The following is a 17,415-nucleotide window of genomic DNA, read 5'->3' on the forward strand; positions in this document are numbered from 1 at the left end:
GAAACTGATAGACCAGGTTAGGCTACGCAAAGGATGGGTGGGGCAGGTGTTCCATTCGGGGCTAGATGCGAAAAACAGGGGGGTGGCTATATTAGTGGGGAAGCGGGTAATGTTCGAGGCAAAGACTATAGTGGCGGATAACGGGGGCAGATACGTGATGGTGAGTGGCAAACTACAGGGGGAGACGGTGGTTTTGGTAAACGCATATGCCCCGAACTGGGATGATGCCAATTTTATGAGGCGGATGCTAGGACGCATTCCGGACCTAGAGATGGGAAAGCTGATAATGGGGGGAGATTTTAATACGGTGTTGGAACCAGGGCTGGATAGGTCGAAGTCCAGGACTGGAAGGAGGCCGGCAGCAGCCAAGGTACTTAAAGATTTTATGGAGCAGATGGGAGGTGTAGACCCGTGGAGATTTAGCAGACCTAGAAGTAAGGAGTTCTCGTTTTTCTCCTATGTCCATAAAGTCTACTCGCGAATAGACTTTTTTGTGCTGGGTAGGGCATTGATCCCGAAGGTGAGGGAAACGGAGTATACGGCTATAGCCATTTCGGATCACGCTCCACACTGGGTAGACTTGGAGATAGGGGAGGAAACAGGAGGGTGCCCACCCTGGAGAATGGACATGGGACTAATGGCAGATGAGGGGGTGTGTCTAAGGGTGAGGGGGTGCATTGAAAAGTACTTGGAACTCAATGATAATGGGGAGGTCCAGGTGGGAGTGGTCTGGGAGGCGTTGAAGGCGGTGGTTAGAGGGGAGCTGATATCAATAAGGGCACATAAAGGGAAGCAGGAGAGTAAGGAACGGGAGCGGTTGCTGCAAGAACTTTTGAGGGTGGACAGACAATATGCGGAAGCACCGGAGGAGGGACTGTACAGGGAAAGGCAAAGGCTACATGTAGAATTTGACTTGCTGACTACGGGCACTGCAGAGGCACAATGGAGGAAGGCACAGGGTGTACAGTACGAATATGGGGAGAAGGCGAGCAGGTTGCTGGCACACCAATTGAGGAAAAGGGGAGCAGCGAGGGAAATAGGGGGAGTGAGGGATGAGGAAGGAGAGATGGAGCGGGGAGCGGAGAGAGTGAATGGAGTGTTCAAGACATTTTATAAAAAATTATATGAAGCTCAACCCCCGGATGGGAGGGAGAGAATGATGGGCTTCTTGGATCGGCTGGAATTTCCCAAGGTGGAAGAGCAGGAAAGGGTGGGACTGGGAGCACAGATCGAGGTAGAAGAAGTGGTGAAAGGAATTAGGAGCATGCAGGCGGGAAAGGCCCCAGGACCGGATGGATTCCCAGTCGAATTCTATAGAAAATATGTGGACTTGCTCGCCCCGGTACTGACGAGGACCTTTAATGAGGCAAAGGAAAGGGGACAACTGCCCCCGACTCTGTCTGAAGCAACGATCCTGGCCAAGGTAATGGCAATGAGAATAGAGGAATGTGTCCCGGGGGTGGTCCACGAGGACCAAACTGGGTTTGTGAAGGGGAGACAGCTGAACACGAATATACGGAGGTTGTTAGGGGTAATGATGATGGTCCCACCAGAGGGGGAAACGGAGATAGTAGTGGCGATGGATGCCGAGAAAGCATTTGATAGAGTGGAGTGGGATTATTTGTGGGAGGGGAGTACTTAGGGGAGGAGAAGAGCACCGGGTATCTTTGTATGCGGACGATTTGCTACTATACGTGGCGGACCCGGCGGAGGGGATGCCAGAAATAATGCGGATACTTGGGGAGTTTGGGGATTTTTCAGGGTATAAATTGAACATGGGGAAAAGTGAGTTGTTTGTGGTGCATCCAGGCGGGCAGAGTAGAGAAATAGAGGACCTACCGTTGAGGAAGGTAACAAGGGACTTTCGTTACCTGGGGATCCAGATAGCTAAGAATTGGGGCACATTGCATAGGTTAAATTTAACGCGGTTGGTGGAACAGATGGAGGAGGATTTCAAGAGATGGGATATGGTATCCCTGTCACTGGCAGGGAGGGTGCAGGCGGTTAAGATGGCGGTCCTCCCGAGATTCCTCTTTGTGTTTCAGTGCCTCCCGGTGGTGATCACGAAGGCTTTTTTTAAAAGGATTGAAAAGAGCATCATGGGTTTTGTGTGGGCCGGGAAGACCCCGAGAGTGAGGAAGGGATTCTTACAGCGTAGCAGGGATAGGGGGGGGCTGGCACTACCGAGCCTAAGTGAGTATTATTGGGCCGCTAATATTTCAATGGTGAGTAAGTGGATGGGAGAGGAGGAGGGAGCGGCGTGGAAGAGATTAGAGAGGGCGTCCTGTAGGGGGACTAGCCTACAGGCTATGGTGACAGCCCCATTGCCGTTCTCACCGAGGAACTACACCACAAGCCCGGTGGTGGTGGCTACACTGAAGATTTGGGGACAGTGGAGACGGCATAGGGGAAAGACTGGAGCCTTGGGGTGGGGGGGTCCCCGATAAGAAACAACCATAGGTTTGCCCTGGGGGGAATGGATGGGGGATATGGAATGTGGCAAAGAGCAGGAATAACGCAACTGAAAGATCTGTTTGTGGATGGGAAGTTCGCGAGTCTGGGAGCGCTGACCGAGAAATATGGGTTGCCCCAAGGGAATGCATTCAGGTATATGCAACTGAGGGCTTTTGCAAGGCAACAGGTGAGGGAATTCCCGCAGCTCCCGACACAAGAGGTGCAGGACAGAGTGATCTCAAAGACATGGGTGGGGGATGGTAAGGTGTCAGATATATATAGGGAAATGAGGGACGAAGGGGAGACTATGGTAGATGAACTAAAAGGGAAATGGGAAGAAGAGCTGGGGGAGGAGATCGAGGAGGGGCTGTGGGCAGATGCCCTAAGCAGGGTAAACTCGTCGTCCTCGTGTGCCAGGCTAAGCCTGATTCAGTTTAAGGTATTACACAGGGCGCATATGACTGGAGCACAGCTCAGTAAATGTTTTGGGGTGGAGGATAGGTGTGCGAGGTGCTCGAGAAGCCCAGCGAATCATACCCATATGTTTTGGTCATGCCCGGCACTACAGGGGTTTTGGATGGGGGTGACAAAGGTGCTTTCAAAAGTAGTAGGGGTCCGGGTCGAACCAAGCTGGGGGTTGGCTATATTTGGGGTTGCACAAGAGCCGGGAGTGCAGGAGGCGAGAGAGGCCGATGTTTTGGCCTTTGCGTCCCTAGTAGCCCGGCGCAGGATATTGCTAATGTGGAAAGAAGCCAAGCCCCCGGGGGTGGAGACCTGGATAAATGACATGGCGGGGTTTATAAAGCTAGAGCGGATTAAGTTCGTCCTAAGGGGGTCGGCTCAAGGGTTCACCAGGCGGTGGCAACCGTTCGTCGAATACCTCGCAGAAAGATAGACGGAATGGAAAAAAGAAGGCAGCAGCAGCAGCCCAGGATCGGGGGGGGGGGGGGGGGGGGGGAGGAACCAGAAGGACTCTCAGGGTTGTTAATATATACTGTATAATATGTATAGGTCGTTGCTACAGATAATTATATATTGGACTGTTAAATTATATTTTTGGAGAGTGTTACTTGTGACAAGGCAGTTGCCAATTAGGGCTTGTTTTCATTTTTGTTATTTATTATTTATTCATTTTTTGTTTATAAAATAGGTCATTGTTATTTGTGTTGTTATAATATTGTGTAAAGGATGCACAATGTACTGTGTTGGTTGACCAAAAATTTTCAATAAAATATTTATTTTAAATAAAGAAGTAGAAGAAGGTTTGCATTAATTGTACTGCAGCATGAGCTACTGGAAGAAATAGTCAGCAGAGAATTGGAAGAGAATAATAAAAAGTGTGCTCCAAGGCAACAACTCATCTCACACTGAGGTATTGGAAATAAACTGCTAGACTTTGCTCTAATGGGATACTATGTAATTTCAGCCTCCTATTACAATGCCATTTTGTAATATGTTTTAAATATGCTATTGTCTAAAATAAATCTGTTAATACCCACCACCTCTGTTCCAAAACAGTTATCGGATACTTAAGCTATCCGCAGGATATCTTTTGAAAATTCCTTCAAATTTGTGCAGTGTTGGAGCTGCATTGGTCAGTGAACAATCATGAGGAAGTGATGCCTCCCCAATTCATTGCTGACTAATTAATTGGGATCAATGCTGCAAAAGTCATAACATTTTTTCTACCCCACAGCTCTGGGACACATTAGTCTTAACTGAAGCTATATTTGCTTTAAGGATAAGAGTCATTCATATTTGAAAACATCAGTGTGAGAATGATTTTCTGCTGTGGATGCATGCCTTTTTAGAACTCTTCAAACTAATTTCACTTTCCAAATGACCTTTACATAGCAGTCAAAGTGAAAGGGATATATATGTCTTTGCACATCCAGAAAGGTTGGATAAATCCATCTCTGTTTGGATTGTTGAGGCAGTTTGACCTAGCTATCTGGAGCCAATCAAACTCAGAAGCCAGATGTGAACCATTGAAATTGCTGAAGTAGTCAGTGGGTTCAGGTCACAACCCCAATCGGCCCAAAAGTGTTTGTTCAGGTGCTGCCTTTGTATTTCTTGATGAATGGAATAATCTAAAGTTTCTGCCAATTATTGCACTCTCCCTTTAAAATTTCACAAACATCACAATTTTTCTCATTTAACACTAAAGTATTTCCCCCCCCAAAAAATTGAAACTTGGAATAAAATCTGCCTGCAGATGTGCAAAGTGGCATGTTTTTGTTTACTTTTGAGAGCTGTGGATTATTCCTGTGAGTGGAGTTCATACCCCAGACTCCAGTCTAAGAGTAGCCTGTGGTCCAAGTCAAGTTGAACATTCAATCTAAACGTAAAGGACATTGTGATTATGTTACTGTGCATCTTAGTAATTAAACTGAATTGGAAGTTTCATTTTCAAGTAAGGGTTATTTTGGACAGTATTTTAGAGTGAGAGAAAATTGTATGGTTTAATAAAAGAAATACAAACTTTAATAAAATAAAAGCAAAACCTTTTATCAGCTTTGATATCTGCTTTAGGCCCTGTAGATATAGTTTACAATCAGAACAACGGCAGCATCAAAAAACATCCCTTCCAACTGTCCGTGTGGAGTTTGCACATTCTCCCCGTGTTTGCATGGGTTTCGCCCCCGGAAGCCAAAGATGTGCAGGTTAGGCGGATAGGCCTCGCTAAATTGCCCCTTAATTGGAAAAAAAATAATTAGGTACTCTCAATTTATTAAAAAAAAACACCCCTTCCATCCTTTTCTGATGTTAGACATTAAAGGAAAATATATGGACGTTGGTGGTGGTGGGGTTGGTGGTGATGATGGAGCAACAGGGCTCAGAAGTCTGCAGCCAACATGGGTATTAATTTCACAATTTCTCTTGCAAGGTCAGAGATTTATAAAAATAATTCTTTGGAAGAGTTTTGTATTGATGTCCTCCTCCCCTACGGATTAATCTTTTACTTTAAAGGAAAATCAATCTGTGTTGCTATTTTATATTTAGCATGTTATTCATGAATAAACCCGTTGTCAGTTCTGCTGAACTGCTGGTCTGATGTACAGAAATTTAGCTCGAGTGTAACTCCCCTTTTGGAGGCCTTGCTTCTTTATCCAGTACCTGTTGAGTAACAGTCCACAGTGGATATAGTTGGCACTTCGGCTTTACCACTCCTGTGTCAAAAAATTGGTTCAGGTGAACACAACTGCCAAATATGTCTCCTTTAATAAGATAATTGGGCATAAGTTGGCTACTAAGCAGATAAAGTGGCTAAAATATCTTACCTGGAACCAATTTTTGCAATCAGGTTTTGCAATGATGCCCTGTAAGATGAAAGCTGCTCCTATTATTAGCTAGAATTGGAGAGAAAGGGCAAACTAGCTAGGTCACATGGGAGTAGGCATAAAGTTTACGTTATAAATTAATACAACATAAACTAGGGGGGCGAAATTCTCCCCCAACGGCGGGATGCCCGCCGACTGGCGCCAAAGCCGGCGCAAATCAGACGGGCATCGCGCCGGCAAAAAGGTGCGGAAGTCTCCGCATCTTTGGCGGCCTAGCCCCAACATTGAGGGGCTAGGCCGACGCCGGAGGGATTTCCGCCCCGCCAGCTGGCGGAAATGGCGTTTGTTGCCCCGCCAGCTGGCGCGGAAATGCGGCGCATGCGCGGGAGCGTCAGCGGCCGCTGTCAGTTTCCCCGCGCATGCGCGGGAGCGTCAGCGGCCGCCGAAAGTTTCCCGCGCATGCGCAGTGGGGAGAGTCTCTTCCGCCTCCGCCATGGTGGAGGCCGTAGCGGAGGCGGAAGGGAAAGAGTGCCCCCACGGCACAGGCCCGCCCGCGGATCGGTGGGCCCCGATCGCGGGCCAGGCCACCGTGGGGGCACCCCCCGGGGTCAGATCGCCCCGCGCCCCCCCCCAGGACCCCGGAGCCCGCCCACGCTGCCTGGTCCCGCCGGTAAATACCAGGTTTGATTTACGTCGGCGGGACAGGCAGTTTCTGGGCGGGACTTCGGCCCATCCGGGCCGGAGAATCCAGCGGGGGGTCCCGCCAACCGGCGCGGCTGGATTCCCGCCCCCGCCCAATCTCCGGGAGCGGAGACTTCGGCGGGGGCGGGGGCGGGATTCACGGCGGCCAACGGCCATTCTCCGACCCGGCGGGGGGTCGGAGAATGACGCCCGGGATCTATAATTGTCAGGTTGTGAGTTAATGCAGAAAATTGTTTTTGTGTGTTTACCCTGTTTGACGGTGGAGCAAAGCATGTTTCTGAAGCGATCTGTTCAGTCTTAAATGAACACTCTGATGGCATGGTAGCACAGTGGTTAGCACTGTTGCTTCACAGCGCCAGGGACCTGGGTTCGATTCCCGGCTTGGGTCACTGTCTGTGCAGAGTCTGCACATTCTCCCAGTGTGTGCGTGGGTTTCCGCCCGGTGCTTCGGTTTCCTCCCACAGTCCAAAGATGTGCAGGTTAGATGGATTGGCCATGGTAAATTGCCACTTAGTGCCCACAAAGGTTAGGTGGGGTTACTGGGTTACAGGGATAGGGTGGAGGTATGGATTTAAATGGGGTGCTCTTTCCAAGGGCTGGTGCAGATTCGATGGGCCCAATGGCCTCCTTCTGCACTGTAAATTCTATGAAAAAGCAGGAGATTATATCCACCACTCACCCAAAACTGGATAGATCTGTTCAGAAAATAACCTTCGTAGAGCACAAAAGAAATTGAGTTGAAGGATATGTACTTAGGTTTCATCTGAGTTTTTGTTAATTTCTGTTGCCCTTTTTTGCTCCTCTCCTGAGTAAGCAGGTTCCACGGGTTCTGGCAGTCCGAGTGCAGATTAAATTCAGGTGATAAAAATACACATCAGCATCGTCCGCATCAGAAGAAAGATACGACTAGTGGTTTCAGATGTTCTTGCACAATGTAAACCTGTGTTTCCTTTTTCCCAATGCTGAGTGATGTGCATTTCCTGCATTTTCCAATCATATACGTGGACTTTGAAAATGGAATCGCTGTTTAGAGATAGTGAGGTAGACCTTGACTTTGCATGATGGTTTAAAACAGGTGATAGTTTAAACGGTTGGCATCAATGGAAAAGAAGTGGATGGCTGTTCACTAACACTCATTTTACACTATCATAAAAAGTTGAACTTTACCGCAGTCAGCAATAATCTTTTGTCTTCAAACTACATGAGGTCGCATTACACAGAGTGGAATATTGCACACATATATGTGTTTCTGGAACAGACCTCTTCATTCACCTGAAAGCTAGTGACATCGAAACAAACCTGTTGGACTTTAACCTGGTGTTGTAAGACTTCGTACTGTGCTCACCCCAGTCCAACGCCGGCATCTCCACATCATACATAATATCAGATCAGTTACTTCCTATATGCTTCACATGTTTTATTTCTACTGAATTCAGTGGAACTAAAATCAGGCGAGATTATTAAAATAGGGCTGATTCAATATCTCCCACTACCCACCATCATCCAAAGTTGCCCACTCTGTGTGAAAGTGCACTGAGCTATTCACACCACGAAATTTACAGATTAAATCTCTGCCTTGTCCAGACAATGGTAGGAATGTCATAGGTTTAGGGAGAAAGAGAGGAAAATCATCTATTTGGTGAAACCTGTTGAGAGCAGCCCCTGTGTGGTCATTGGGTGAGGATAAGATTGGAGTTGGCAGTCTAGATCAACTGGTGAGGTTAGTTGTGTTGCTGCAGTAGTCATGTTGCTTCATGTAGGAGGGATCACAATTTAGTATGATGCTGAATGGTGGCCAGTGGCGATAGACATGTACTTCATTTGGCCCCACGAGCCTCAGATATGGTTGATCTGCTTCTGTTTTGAATTCCACATTCCCATCTGCCCCCAATAACCTTTTGATTTTCTTGCCTAACAAGAATCTAGATAGCTCTGCCTTAAAAATATTCAATGACTCCATCTCCAATGCCTTCTGAGGCAGAGTTATCATAGAATCATAGAATTTACAGTGCAGAAGGAGGCCATTCGGCCCATCGAGTCTGCACCGGCTCTTGGAAAGAGCACCCTACCCATGGTCCACACCGCCACCCTATCCCCATAACCCAGTAACCCCACCCAACACTAAGGGCAATTTTGGACACTAAGGGCAATTTATCATGGCCAATCCACCTAGCCTGCACATCTTTGGACTGTGGGAGGAAACCGGAGCACCCGGAGGAAACCCACGCACACACGGGGAGGATGTGCAGACTCCGCACAGACAGTGACCCAAGCTGGAGTCGAACCTGGGACCCTGGAGCTGTGAAGCAATTGTGCTATCCACAAGGCTACCGTGCTGCCCCAGGGTTCCAGGGTGCCGTGACACCACCTTGTCAAAATCGTCAGGATCTCATGTATGTCAATCAGGTCACTCCTCACTCTCTTAAACTCCAGTGGAAACAATTCCAATCTGTCCAACTTTTCCTCAGAAGACAATCCTCTTATTTCAGGTATCAATCTAATAAACTTCTGAACTGCCTCCAGTGCATTTACATCCTTCCTTAAATAAGGAAACCAAAATTGCACACAATAATCGAGATGTGATCCCATGAATGCCCTGTATAACTGAAGTATAACATCCTTACTTTTATGTTCAATTCTTTTCATAATAAAAGATAGCATTTCATTAGCCTTCTTCTTTACTTGCTGTAGCTTTTTGTGACTCATGCACAAGAACACCTAGATCCCTCTGCACCTCGGGATTCTGCAGTTGTTCTCCATTTAAGTAATGCTCTGCTTTTATATTATTCCTGCTGAAGTATCTACTCCGGTATAAGATGTCTTCAGGAGAAAATAAACTCACCATTCCTTAAGCAAGATTTACATTGGCTCAGAGTTTAGTCATTGCTAAATGAGCAGATCTGAGCAGTGATCATACTATATACTGAACTTAGACATGTCAGAGTGATGTATTTATTGACTGTCTTTGATGTTCTGTTTACTGACTGCTAAAACCCATTTACTAAGGCCTTCAGAATTACATTAGTTAAGACTTCCTGGATTTTTAAATATAATTTTGAACTACAATGTTAACGTTAAAACTACCAACATCAGTGTTCGTTTTGGTGGCATTGAATAAATCGTTGGGTAGGACTATTAGATCTGTAATATTATGCTTTAAACCATGCAATCTATAATCAGAAACAGATGACTCTTCAAGCACTGTAATTGACCTTGGCTCCCTGGGTTAATGTGGGGGAACGTTGTCTCAGGATACTGCTCTTGATTGCTATCCAGAGATCCTGTGCATGTGAATATTGGGTGTGGACTAGATCAGGCTCTTAATTCCCTTTGTAGCCACATAACTGACCAGTACTCACTGTCAAAGTCCACATATGAATTCTGGAAACTTGGTCCGGTACCAGGAGGTGAATGGCACCTTTGGATCCGTAACCCATCTAAGAGTCAATGTTTTCAGGAGAGAAGGAGAAAGGAAAAAAAATTGCAAGGGGAAATTAATAGTCTTATGAGATTTATTAAATAGCAAATCAAAATATCATTTCTTTTTAAAATGAAAATTTCTGATAAGGTCTAAGACTGTTAATACTAGCCAACTGACTGCCAAGTCCAGAGTCGTTATGTACTCAATGCATGACTCATTGTAGAGAAAAGATACCCAAGATGAGCACAATCTTTTAGGATGACTTCAGTTTACAGGAAACACTGGGGAAAATAACGATTTTCTAGGACAATAAATTGCATGATACATACATTTTGCCCCAATTGGGAGATGCCTAACTTCTCCAAAATTAAACAGTGAGCAAAACTGTCATTCAGCAGGATGATATTGCCAGTATTGCTAATCATAAATTATGATATTCCTATGTGTTTGGTGAATCTAACAGATAGAAATATTGTCCCTAAGTTGAGTCTATGAATGCCATAGCAGTGGTTTTGTGAAACCAAACTAATGCATTTCTTGTGCACAGGCACACTATTGCGTTTGCTTTCTGCTGTTACGTGGTCTGCACTTAGCCACATAAATCTTAAACAAAAATTAAGGATAATTACTAAATGATGTCAACATTGAATGAAGAGCTATAAGTTTCATAGATTGGGGATCGTGGAGTTCCAATGATATGGTTTGAAATGCGTTCATGGCCACGAGCTGTCATCAGTTTTAAATGGCTGGTCTGAGCCATTTCTCTGGGACTGGTGTCGAGTGAGCAGGAAGGCACTTGCCCGCAGGGAGGTGAAAACTAGAAAGCATGTCAACCCACCCCAGGCCACTGCATGCGCACCTGACAAGTGGGCTGTTTTGTACTTTGACTTTTCTGGATACAAGATTCATGAATGTTATCTGCTATTTTAAAGTTGTCAGTTTAAGGTGCACTTAAAAGCTTTTTTTCCCTTCCCTACAGCTGGCATGCCTTTGTGTGTTCTAAATTTGTTCAAAATAAAACCGTATCAAAGAGGTTTTTATTGTGATGATGAAACCATCAAGTATCCTTTCAAGAACAGTACCATCACTTCCGCTATGCTGTATGCACTTGGGTTTTTACCTCCTATATCAGCTGTAAGTAGCTCAGAGTATCCATGGAACAGTTGGGACTGCCTCCCAAAACTTTGCTGTTTGTGGTATTGAGGACTAAATGAGATTTTAAAAATGCGATGGCATGTTGCTGCTGGTTTAATTGTGTGAAACCTGTTTTATTTCTCTTTTCCATATTTTCTTCATCAATTTTCATCTAGAATTAGCAGAATGCAATATTTCAAAAGTAATCATAAAATATTTAGTATGAATTTCTGCAAATGCTGTATTTCAGCTCATCAGTATTAAATAAACAGAAGTACATTACCAATAAAGCGCTATGGGGTATTGTGGGTTAAGACAGAGCCAGCACAGATGCAATGACTTTCTTCTGTGCTATGGTATATATAATGTGACTAGTGGTTTTGAGGATCAGGCAATACCTCATGTCTTAATTAAAATAAGATGCTTATTTTAAAAATAGGATTTTGCCTATTGGCAGTTGCATGGGCTGTGAACGCTTTGATCTTTTAGATATGCCAACAGCTGCACATTCAGGCACTGACTTGCTTCGGCTTATTAGTTTATGCAACTAAATTATCACTGCAGCAAAGCAACTTTGCTCTGTCTGGTTCTTTCAGCTTTTTTGTACTTCTCCATGATCAGCTTTTGAGCTGAACCTGCAACATCCTTCTGGTGAAGAATATGTGATTCTTAAGTAACAACTAGGAAGGAGCAGGTTGCTCTAAGCTCCAACTTTTGTGTGGATCAATTCGAGCCACAATTTATTTTTATCTCGACTTCCACTGACTTCTCCTCGTGGTCCCACTTTTCAGCCAGTACATAAGTGATGTGGGAGCATTCCAAACCTAGGGGGGAATACCAATTGTGCCAAGATTGGGTAGAGGGTAACATATTTATGTCAGTCTGCCATATAGTGGCATTGATTACAGCTGTTGAAAAGTCAGTGTGCCTTCCTCCTGGTTGAATGGTTTTGTGGCAACTGGAGAAATAATGAAGTCCTGAACCACAGTGAAACTGAGTTTGCAAAGACTCTACCCCCGCCAGAGCCTAGCAGCTTCGAGTCAAACTGATACACAGCATTGAGTGCAATTTGGAGGTGTCTGAGAATAGGAGACTAGCAACATGAAGAACATTATAAGGGCAGCGTGGTGGTGCAGTGATTAGCACTGCTGCCTCACGGCACCGAGGTCCCAGGTTCGATCCTGGCTCTGGGTCATTGGCCGTGTGGAGATTGCACATTCTCCCCATGTTTGCGTGGGTATCGCCCCCACAACCCAAAGATGTGCAGGGTGGGTAGGTTTGCCACACTAAATTGCCCCTTAATTGGAAAAAATGAATTTGGTACTCTAAATTTTTTAAGAAAAAAAACACACGAAGAACATTATGAACAGTGTGATCCGGCAGTATCTTTATCGACACTACCGAATATTTGCATCTAATATTCAAATTGAATGCTCAGGCATAATGAGTGGTGCTTACAGTACAGCAGGTTGACTTCCATTTATACTTTGGAAACCGCAGCTGCATTTCTGCTAAAAGACTAAAAGAAAATGTTTACATGTTGTTCCTGAACTCTGTGGGTTAAGAATGTTTTTTTGGGCCAATGTCATTGTATTTTTAGAATACTCTTGTTTTACATGCAGGAGATTATTTTTAATCTAGGAATTATGAGCATTGTTGGTGGAATGTTCATTGCCCCGGCGAGGAAAGGTAGGATTTCACTGCACATACAGGTACTGCTGATTGCCTATGGTGTTTGTCATGTAGCACAAACAGACGCACTCATTTAAAAAAAAGTTCATATTAATTTAAGCAGACACTGTGGATTTAATATTTACAACCCATAACCTCATCTAGGTTAATGCTACTTTCACTGCCTTTGTGCACGGTGATGGAAATTAGTTTGATTAAATTCACTTGCTGCTGAATATACTGTGTAGTGCATGCCTTAGTTTATACTCATTTGGTAGCAATTGATCAAGAAAAACATGTTGGGCTGGTTATCACTTTATTGTTTTGGTGTTCAATGGGAATGAGGTCCTGAATGAGATGCTGAAATATTCCTTTAAAACAGAATTCATGTTTATATCTCCTGCCTTTTCATTTGGGCATTCATCTGGTGCAATGGTGTAACAAAATGAAAGTTGACTGTGAATTCTGTGATTGCTAGTGACTTTAATATATGATTGATTTCAGCTTCATGGGTTTTATTGCTGCCATCATGCCCCTCTAGAAACCCTGTTATTGTATCAGTTTTAAGTTTCCATGGGTGGCCCTTTCATTCAGCAGCATTCCAACTTCAGATCTGACAACTTGGAAGACTTGCTGACAAAGATGCCTTTCTGTTTGCAAAGATTAAAGATATGGGTGGCACAGTGGTTAGCATTGCTGCCTACGGCGCTGAGGACCCGGGTTCGAATCCCAGCCCTGGGTCACTGTCCGTGTGGAGTTTGCACATTCTCCCCATGTCTGCGTGGGTTTCACCCCCACAACCCAAAGATGTGCAGGTTAGGTGGATTGGCCACATTAAATTGCCCCTTAATTGGAACAAAATGAATTGGGTAGTCTAAATTTAAAAAAAACAAGATGTGTAACAAAAGAGGATGGGCAAATGTTGAACAACTTGGCTTGTTTCATGGTTTCCTCCTTTAGGGATTTATTTGAAGTTTATCTGGATGAGTTGTAAAAGTGAACCAGTTAATCATTGACGTACATATCGGTCACCCATGTGATTTGTTAATCCTTTTTGTACAGTTTTTTGCCTTTATATTTCAAGGAGAAAGTAAAAATGTAAGTGTATCATCAGGATGAAGTGTATTTAGCACAATGACATGTGGCTCGTTGTGTGAGTGATTCTGTTGGCGCTTGAGGTGTTTCATGCTTTGTTATAATCTTTCTTTCCTGAGTGGAGGGAGTAGCAGTTCCATTGTTTACGAACTTTAGAAACATGGGGCAGACAATCACAATCGGATGGTCACCCTGATCCTTTTTACTTACCTTAGTCGGGGGCTGCATATTTCTTGTCTGACTTTGGTCTGCTAAGAAATGTGTAACTTACCCGCTCCTGAGACTCTTCTGTGCAGGACAGCAGCCTTGGGGGAAGTAAAGCCACACTCCCTCTTTAGGGTAGATGGTGGCATAATGGCAATGTCATTGAATTAATACTGTAGCATGCCTATGCCCTGAGGGAATGGCTTCAAATCCCACCACAGCAACTGGTGGAATTTAAATTATAATTAAAGGCATTCCGTGCCCTTTGGGCACAGGGAATGTATCACCAGCCCTGGGGGAACATTTTGTTCTTCTGAATGGAAGGTTGTGACTAGTGGTGTTCCACAGGGATCTGTGCTGAGACCTCTGTTGTTTGTAGTATACATAAACGAATTGGAGGAAAATGTAGCTGGTCTGATTAGTAAATTCGCGGATGACACCAAGGTTGGTAGAGTGACAGAGAGTGTTGAGGATTGTCAGAAGATACAGCAGGACACAGGTTAGAGATTGGGCAGAGAAATGGCAAATGGAGTTTAATCCAGACAAATGTGAGGTAATGCATTTTGGTAGGTCTCACATAGAGGGGAAATATACCGTAAATGGCAAAGCTCTGAGGGTGCAGAGGATGTTTACCAGGATGTTGCCTTGTCTGGAGGGTGTTAGCTCTGCGGGGAGGCTGAATAGACTCAGATTGTTTTCATTAGAACAACGGAGGTTGAGGGGTGACCTGATAGATGTCTACAAGATTATGAGGGGCATGGATAAAGTGGATGGGCAGGCACTCTTTCTCAGGGTGGAGGGGTCAGTCACCATGGGGCATCGGCTTAAGGTCCGTGGGGCAAGTTTAGAGGAGATGTGCAAGGCAGGTTTTTTACACAGAGGATGGTGAGTGCCTAGAACGCATTATCAGGGGAGGTTGTGGAAGCAGATGCATTAAAGGCGTTCAAAAGGCATCCTGACAAATACATGGATAGGATGGCTATAGAGGGATAGGGCACAAGGAAGTGCTGAGGGTTTAGGCCAAGGTTGGTATCATGACCGGTACAGGCTTGGAGGGCTGAAGGGCCTGTTCCTGTGCTTTATTGTTCTTTGACGTTAAGACTTGTCTTTTTAGCACTCCTTGTCCCATTCCCATTATTTTTCACTGAGGTCCTGTTTGATTCTGCCCTTGATTTCTCTACCTATCACCTTTCTTACTCTGCTTACTGTTTTTTGTTCTTGTCCTTGATTCCCCTTCTCTGACTCCTTGCATAGGTTCCCCACCTCCCTGACATTTTAGTTTAAACCCTCCCCAACCACGCTAGCAAATATTCCCCTAGGACATCAGTCCCGGTGTAAACCGTCCAAGTTTGTACTGGTCCCACCTCCCCCAGAACTGGTCCCAATGTTCAACGAATCTGAAACCCTCCCCCTCACACCATCTCTTCAGCCGCGTAATCATCTGATATATCCTGCTATTTCTACTTTGCAAATTAATTCCTAACTCACTATATTCTGCTTTTAGGACCTCCCCCTTTTTCACCCGCATCTTTTGTACCAATAGTTACCACCCTCCCCCTCTGGAATGACTAGCAACTGCTTTGAGACATCCTTGACCCGGGTTGGGGTGGGGTAGGATTTTGCAGGGAGTGAGATTAGCCAGGGGAATAGGATGGATTGGGGGTAGTCAGGGGGGTGGGAGTGTAGTCTGATGGAGGGTGCTGTAGCCAAGGTGTGATGGTAGTCAGGAGGGTAGAGGTGTAATTAACGGATGGGGGGACCGTAGTTGGGGTGTGGGGTTAGTTGGGTGTTTGGGGAGGGTGGTTAGGGAGTGGGGGTGTATTTGGGGCATGTCCACTGGGTCATCGGGTGAGGCACTTGTATAGTTACCCAGCAGTTAGAAGTGGTTTTAATTCTTCTAATGTTTCCTGGATAACTATTCTGCTAAGTAATAAGCGTAAACCACGGAATTAAAAATGTTTGGGTCACTCGGATGACATGTTGAAGATTATTGCAAAATGGAAAAAAACTCAACCTGTATTCAGTTGGTGACTATCCCTATGTCCTACACTCTGGAACTCACTATTTCGTGGGATGTCCTGCCCAAAGACACTGTTCAAGAATCGGCCTCTTCAATCACAGGCCCATGACAGTAATTCATCACCTTGAGTAGATGTCATCCTCAAATTGAAGGACAACCAATGATGAATCCTCTGTACTAACAAAAAGTAATGCAAAGTAATGATATTCAGATGAGTGAAGTGGTGTGATGAAAGTCTTTCGCATTTCCAGTGTTTGGGCGGGATTTTAGCAAGGAAATTAATAATGAAACACACCCATTTTAGATATTATAAAACACTTTATTGTAATTTCAGCAATCGGCGCAAGAACTTGTTTAGGCAGAGACATTGAAGCCACGTATAGTACCAATTGCCTGAGTGGCTGAGATAAACTAACGTAGGATAGAGCATCCATCAAACGTGAGAAATTGTCATTTTGAACTGCTTGATTCCCACAGTGGACCCCGATCCAATAATTGCGTCAATGAGCTTCTGAGAAGTTCTTTTATCAGTAAACTGGAAAATGTTTACTTTGAAGTTTGGTGATGCCACACCTTAATCCAACTACTTTATCCTGTTCCATAAGAGCATAAAGTGACATTGTTACTGATAGAGATCTCCATTGGCCGGGGCATTGAGTATAAGAATTGGCAAGTCATGTTGCAGCTGTATAGAACCTTAGTTAGGCCACACTTGGGGTATAGTGTTCAATTCTGGTCGCCACACTACCAGAAGGATGTGGAGGCTTTAGAGAGGGTGCAGAAGAGATTTACCAGAATGTTGCCTGGTATGGAGGGCATTAGCTATGAGGAGCAGTTGAATAAACTCGGTTTGTTCTCACTGGAACGAAGGAGGTTGAGGGGAGACCTGATAGAGGTCTACAAAATTATGAGGGGCATAGACAGAGTGGATAGTCAGAGGCTTTTCCCCAGGGTAGAGGGGTCAATTACTAGGGGGCATAGGTTTAAGGTGAGAGGGGCAAAGTTTAGAGTAGATGTACGAGGCACGTTTTTTTTACGCAGAGGGTAGTGGGTGCCTGGAACTCGCTACTGGAGGAGGTGGTGGAAGCAGGGACGATAGTGACATTTAAGGGGCATCTTGACAAATACATGAATAGGATGGGAATAGAGGGATACGGACCCAGGAAGTGTAGAAGATTGTAGTTTAGTCGGGCAGCATGGTCGGCACGGGCTTGGAGGGCCGAAGGGCCTGTTCCTGTGCTGTACATTTCTTTGTTCTTTGTTCTATTGGACTTGGCTGTGGGTTTCGCCTTGGATAGTCAACATTCTGTGCTTTTTAAATATTTATTGGTTAGATTAGAGATATGAATTCATCTGGAGTCAATAGTGGGACTTTTGTGACTTTCCACAAATGTTTTTGTAGTTACTTTGTAATGTGCTGCTTAAGTTTTGTA

At 44.9% G+C, this 17,415-nt stretch overlaps 1 protein-coding gene across 3 annotated transcripts in view; it reads left to right on the top strand.

Annotated features, from left to right (window-relative positions):
- The window catches only part of plpp1a (phospholipid phosphatase 1a), a 213,373-nt gene that overhangs the window by 66,205 nt on the left and 129,753 nt on the right, over positions 1-17,415 (top strand). Inside the window, exon 2 of one of the 3 annotated variants that reach the window (XM_072497032.1) lies at positions 10,838-10,992. The exons of 1 other annotated variant lie outside the window; for it this stretch is intronic. In XM_072497032.1, the coding sequence (XP_072353133.1) occupies positions 10,838-10,992 (155 nt within the window). Of the gene's footprint in view, positions 1-10,836; positions 10,993-17,415 lie in introns of those variants that run through there. One more of the 3 variants, XM_072497034.1, reaches the window with a different exon arrangement.

Source organism: Scyliorhinus torazame, chromosome 3 (assembly GCF_047496885.1).
Source record: "Scyliorhinus torazame isolate Kashiwa2021f chromosome 3, sScyTor2.1, whole genome shotgun sequence".
Taxonomy (NCBI): Eukaryota; Metazoa; Chordata; class Chondrichthyes; order Carcharhiniformes; family Scyliorhinidae; genus Scyliorhinus; species Scyliorhinus torazame.